This window comes from Pollachius pollachius, assembly GCF_949987615.1.
Source record: "Pollachius pollachius genome assembly, chromosome: 4".
Taxonomy (NCBI): Eukaryota; Metazoa; Chordata; class Actinopteri; order Gadiformes; family Gadidae; genus Pollachius; species Pollachius pollachius.
In genome coordinates this window covers 14,793,368-14,799,367 of record NC_136937.1, presented here as the reverse complement: position 1 = coordinate 14,799,367, position 6,000 = coordinate 14,793,368, and the positions used below count along the sequence as shown (strand labels likewise).

Genomic DNA, 6,000 nt, shown 5'->3' with positions numbered 1-6,000 from the left:
CAGTTCATTGTTGAAATAATAAGTTAAATGATAAAAATAGACACCCATTTATATTTTATTATTAGTATTACAGTTTTAAATCTAACTAGATTGAGATTATTAAATTCTCAGTCAAGGTTTTTCTTATAAAGATTAACTTGAATGGCACATTGGTGATGATGGATCCCATAGGATCCCTCTGTGGGACATTGGGACGTTTGTTTTAATGCAAAAACAACTCTTTGTCACATGCCCCATGTCATCATGCAAACTCTTCATCACTGCAGGTTTTAATTTGTCAGGGAGGACTGACAGAGTTGTCTGTTGCCCAGTCTTACGGTTTAGAGTACTCCATCATTCACCTCCAGTTTGTTCCACTCGTACAGTAATCGTCTCGTCTGTCTCCCCATAGTTCTTTCCTCTCTCATTGGGGGTCGTGGATTTTGAGTTTCTAGGCCACAACTTCTTTGATCACTGGATCTTCATGTTGCACAGTTCTGATGTTTTCTGGTATGACAACAAACACTGTCTGTCAACACAGCACCTTCAACCTCACAGTTGAGTAGCAATGCAGCCCCCCAGGGAACATCCATGTCCTGGATTGTTGCTTCCTTGCAACACTGCATCCACCACCTCTGGTACTATCGTCTTGGTGTGTGCGTCCATTGGATGTTGAAGGTTTCCTGGGTATGTGGAAAAGAATATCTACATCCGTGTTCATCTTTCCCGGCTAGATGTCAAAGTGGAAGTCTGCCAACTCCCCTACCCACCTGTGTCCCATCCAATCTTGCACTACTCAGAATATAGGTCAGAACACCAGAGTGTGCTGTTGAGGTTTGTATAAATGCTGAGTACAGCTCCCATTCTGGCCTACCCTGTTAGGAACTCAAGTTTACTAGAATTGAGGTGATCATTTCTCTAAGCAGGTGTTAAAGTCCTGGACCCATTCCCGAGGACACGCAGTTTGTTGCACTGGCATTTTTATGGTTCAGCTCCCAGACCTTCATTTGACGCATCCAGGTGCAAAACAAATGGAATATTGAAGTTCGGGTCAGCCATAATGTGAGGGTTAGTCAGCCTTTCTACAAACCTTGACACCACACTCTGGGGTTCTGCTCTCCAGGCAATGTCACAGCTGTAAGAAATACAAACCCAGCAGATATTGTCCAACTGATTTATTTGAGGCAGGGCAAGGCTTCAGTTCTATCAATAACAAAGTGAACTCCTGCCTCACAGGAAGAATCCCAAAACACAAATAATGGGCAAAAGACCACCATTGACTTAAACAGGGTAAAAAACCAAGCAAAAGAAGAAAAGCCAGTTCACCGTCGTATTCCAGGGGCAGGCAAAGTTCAGAACAGCAAAGAGCCAAAACAGGCAGGAACCAAACAGGCATGGATAATACAGGGCTGTGTGAACTGACTATAGTGAACTAAGAACAAACACAAGAACAATCGGTCAAGGTGGCACTAACAGCACAGGGTATAAATAGGCTGAGTTAATAGTTAACACACAATGTGGATGGACACAGACACATGGACAGTCAAAATAGACACATGGTGGACAACAACCAAATAACCAGAAGGAGGCCACAGAGTCACTGAGTCCAAACAGGTGCTGACAGGTAATGGGTGGAGGGGGGAGATGACAGCAGATCTCCCTTCTTCATCCAACCTTTTCCAACGATGGTCTAGGTTTGGTGGCCTTCCCACTCATCTCATGAAGTCACCCATATATATTCATATAAGATCATATAAATAGTTCTAAAACTTTTATGTGCTTACTAATGTTTATCCTTCTAGATGTCTTTTTTTTAACTAGACGTAACTTTTCTTATAAACATCTCGGGACAACACTATTGAGTATGCTTTTTCTCCTTAAACGACTTTCATATTCTTGAACAATGTAATACAACATTCATTCTCAGATGTTATTTTATGCATTTTCTTTTTAATTTGTAGTTTTAAGTGAAAGAGTGGTCTAATGACACTATAAAATAAACACTATAAATAAATAAAACACTATCACTACTCTAGGCCTAGAACCGTATGTCTGTTTTTTACGATCTTGCGAATCTTAAGACGCGCAATGTTTTAGTTGAAAAGGTTGTGAGATGTTGTACCATAGGCCTACCTTTAAAGGACATTGACGGATCAGCGGTGAAATTAGAACCTCTCCACTAGATGTCACTGTCGAGAAATTAGGCAAGTCCACCCTAATGTCCCTAATGCAAGAAGATGATATTCAGACAGAACTGGTTAGATAGGTTTGGCTATTTTTAGGTTAAATATATTGACAGGGGTCGTATCAGAAACCAGTAAACACGTGTAATAATTATAATACAAATATAATTACCCTTAAATAAGTCCATTAACTTAAATTAATTTGTCCTGTATTGTAATCCATTCTACTATATTAAATTGTAATGTTAGGTTTAAGAAAATGTCTGTAAACACCGCTTTAAACAACAGGCGAATGGGACAGAAGGAGACCGCGGAGCCCGGGGCTCGATCACGGGAGCGTGTGGACATGTGACGTCACCCTCCTAAACCGGGTATCGAGCTCGCGAGTGCAGAGCGAGAGGCAGGATTCCCGAATAGCTCAACTTTTAATTCTTCAGCCCGGTCGGGACGTTGGTGTTGAGGGCGCTCAGTGGTGTTCTCCCTCTTCCCCTCAGTCGTGTGGTTTATAGCCTTCACACCAGACCACTAATTCAGCTTGTTGTATCTCAGGCTTACTAATCTTTTTTTCGCTAAACCAGCGCCTCTTTTTGGGCTGTTTCTACGACTTCCAACTTTTAAAGGTGAGTGTTCCTAAGCTGAAAGCACGAAGTGGTTGATGACCAGTAGTAATGCTATGCTTGTTTGAGTGAGCCCGCTGCCTGATGAGTTTGTTGTTTTTTAACGTCAACAAACAACACCTTTTATTGCGGTGTGTTGTGGTACACTGGTACTGTGGTGTTTGTGTTAATACAGTTCACTTCAATGATCCAGTGTTTGTGTTCGGACAGTCCACTGTGATTGTCCTGTGTTTGTTAATACAGTTCACTTCGAGGTTCCAGTGTGTGTGTTCAGATAGTCCACCTTGATTGTCCTGTTGTGTTAATACAGTTCACTACGATGATCCGGTATTTTGGTGTCGATACAGTTGACTCTGATGATCCAGTGTGTGTGTTAATACAATCCACTGTGATGATCGTGTGTGTGTGTGTGTGTGTGTGTGTGTGTGTGTGTGTGTGTGTGTGTGTGTGTGTGTGTGTGTGTGTGTGTGTGTGTGTGTGTGCACTTCACTGTATTTGTCCAGTGAATGTATAATACGAAAGGTCTGAGGGAACACATGTTTATTGTTTCAAACTAAAAAAGGTGAACCCTCTTTGCAAAAGTACGTGAATTAGCTGAATCCGATTTTTGGGAAATCATGCAAATATGCACAGCCGATTAGGCAACATGCACTTTCATTCTCCAGGATGGTAGAGATAACTTACGGTCTGTCTGTTCGGGTATGCACCAAGGAAAAGCCTTTAATTATCATTTATATGGGCTCGGCTACCTACCTAACTCATCGAACGTATTGCAACTATGTTATTACACTGCACACTGCATTCTCCATTCTCGCAACACCATACAAGGCAAATCACTGTTTTTGCATTCAGACATGGCAAACCCATTGTTGCCCAAAAGGCGATTTTTATATCAGTTTTCATAAAGAAAGGGTTAGCAGCACTGAAATCGTAACTGCTTCCGATGTATGCATGCGTTCCTAGAAGTCGAATTCCTATAACAATGCTGTAGTTTCTTTGGACTAACGTCGGCGCATCTGTGAGCTGACCCTCGCTCTGTTTCTGTGGTGATCTGGTGCGGTAGGAAGTCAATTAACTATCACTCTTACCCTTTTGTTCCCAGCCTCTCCCTGCATGGACCAGTTGGAACATGAAGAGCCTCAAAGCCAAGTTTAGGAAAAATGATGTGAGTTGTTTACTTTCTGTTTGTGTTTCTATGTTATTTACTCTCTGTAACGTTTCTATGTTGATCTCTGCTGTAATGACAGCTGAGTCTAATTTTGTCTTGATATTCTCTCTTTTTGCCGGCAACCTCAACAGAAAAGGGAACCAATGTTGACTGTTTTTTCGTTAACTGTTTGTTTGAAGCAGATATAAAAGTGTGTATATATAGTATAATTCCTTTATAACAAAAGCTTTATGCTGATCATATATTTCCTCAGCACCTTTCCTTACTTGAAAGACAATGACAAAGACATTGGCGTAATAAAGACAGTCAGATACATACACGCTGCTGCCGGTGAACTGGTCATGCGTCTTGCTGTTGAGTAGTCGTCTAGACTCTAGACAGACAGAAAGTTGAGTGACTGTAGCGTGTAACTAGCAACCCTTTCTCCAGCTAAACATGCCTCTAAGCTGTTCCAGACATGCGTTGGATGTTCTCGACTATGAATCATGAGATTTGGTTTGAGTTTTTTCCATGTTGAAGTCATCCATTCATTCCCTGCGAGGTTCCCTCACAGGAAGTGAGGCGTCTACTGGGTGTATGACTCATCTGTTGTCACGGTGACCATAATGACACCAGAGGTAATTCGTAGGAAAAGCCTGGTGGGGCATCTTCCAAATAGGACAGTTTGTAATGTTGAGGGCAGAGGATATTAAGAGAAGGGCAAAGATTAACGCATGTCGCAACATTTGGGTGAAACCTGGAATGAGTCGTATGACTTTTACACAAAGACTATATAAAGTTTGGCATCTTTAACTGCAATGGACTGCATGCGTCTTAATGACTACTGTTAGAGTAAAGTAGATCCCAACATCATAATACATTTTACACAATACAAGACCACGGTGCTCTAATGGCACTTGACACTATGCCAGAAAAGTAGAGTGCAAAGACTGACTTTGCTCTGCAATTAAAATAATGCAACCACAAATCAACCTTAGAGCCGGTTTTAAGCATAAAATAATGATGTTTATAGGAAACAAACCTGTTTCACACAACCCAGCCCAATCCAGCGTGTTTCTGGGCCAGGGAGCTGATTACATTCATTATGCCTCCACAGCCCTTAGCCTACCCTCCTACACTCTCCTACACACGGTGGCCTGAAGCCGGGATCACAGCCTCGCTCCATGGGAAAGTAAACACAATATGGACCTCGGATATTACGCCCATATCAGAGAGAAATGACATGCGGATGATTGCGTTGCTAGGCGATGAAAGTATTTAAATAAATGGCCTTGCTTTGTATCTATGTGGTATTGACCGACCTGCATATGGGTTTATAACCCCGGGGGTGGGGGTGGGGGGAAGTGGGTGGGGCTCTTATAGCCATGCAGTTCACACGGAGGACCTTGGAGCGGAGGCAGAGAACGAATGCGCTGAACGGATGCTGTTGGGACAGGAGAGCCTCCGTTGTGCGTTGGTGTAGCGCGGGGGTGTTGTGGACGAGACACAAAGATGTGATATCTGGATGTGATTGTTGCTTAGAAACTAGACTGATCACGACTGTATAGCAGACACGTATCTGACACACAACTCTGAAACACTTTGGAAACATTATCATTTTGTCTTGCATTTTCGGTAATGCAGTCGGTTTCGATATGCCTGGTGTAATCAATCTGAAAAAGGGTTTTGCAGTTGACGACTAGCCTGTAGTAGCTAACCTCCAATCAATGACAGAGAAATGGATTACATGCCAATCCTGTTAAACATGAATGTTGTATAGTATTCCTGGCGGGTCAATGCTGTGTTCTAATTCCTCAAGGGCACATGGCCCTCATGGGCCATGGGGAGGGTAATGATTATGGACTGATCCATGACCAGTGTATTGCACTAGCGTGCTGTGCAACAGCACATTGTTCGCTATACAATGCCTGTGAGCATTTGAATTTCAATTTGTATCCACCTTTCCCTTTCCAATATTTTATCTGTGGTTACACAGCCATGCATAAGCAGAGAAAATCTGAACCATAAGCAAACACAACAAATATGCCTATAGCTGTGGCTTGTTTCTCTCACA

General features: G+C 42.4%; 1 protein-coding gene across 1 annotated transcript in view; it reads left to right on the top strand.

The window, feature by feature from the left end:
- Positions 1–2,578: 2,578 nt before the first annotated feature.
- The window catches only part of rai14 (retinoic acid induced 14), a 38,948-nt gene continuing 35,526 nt past the window's right edge, over positions 2,579–6,000 (top strand). Inside the window, exons 1-2 of the mRNA XM_079734668.1 lie at positions 2,579–2,782; positions 3,882–3,944. Coding sequence (XP_079590794.1) covers positions 3,909–3,944 — 36 coding nt within the window. The 5' untranslated portion in view covers positions 2,579–2,782; positions 3,882–3,908. The remainder of the gene's footprint in view (positions 2,783–3,881; positions 3,945–6,000) is intronic.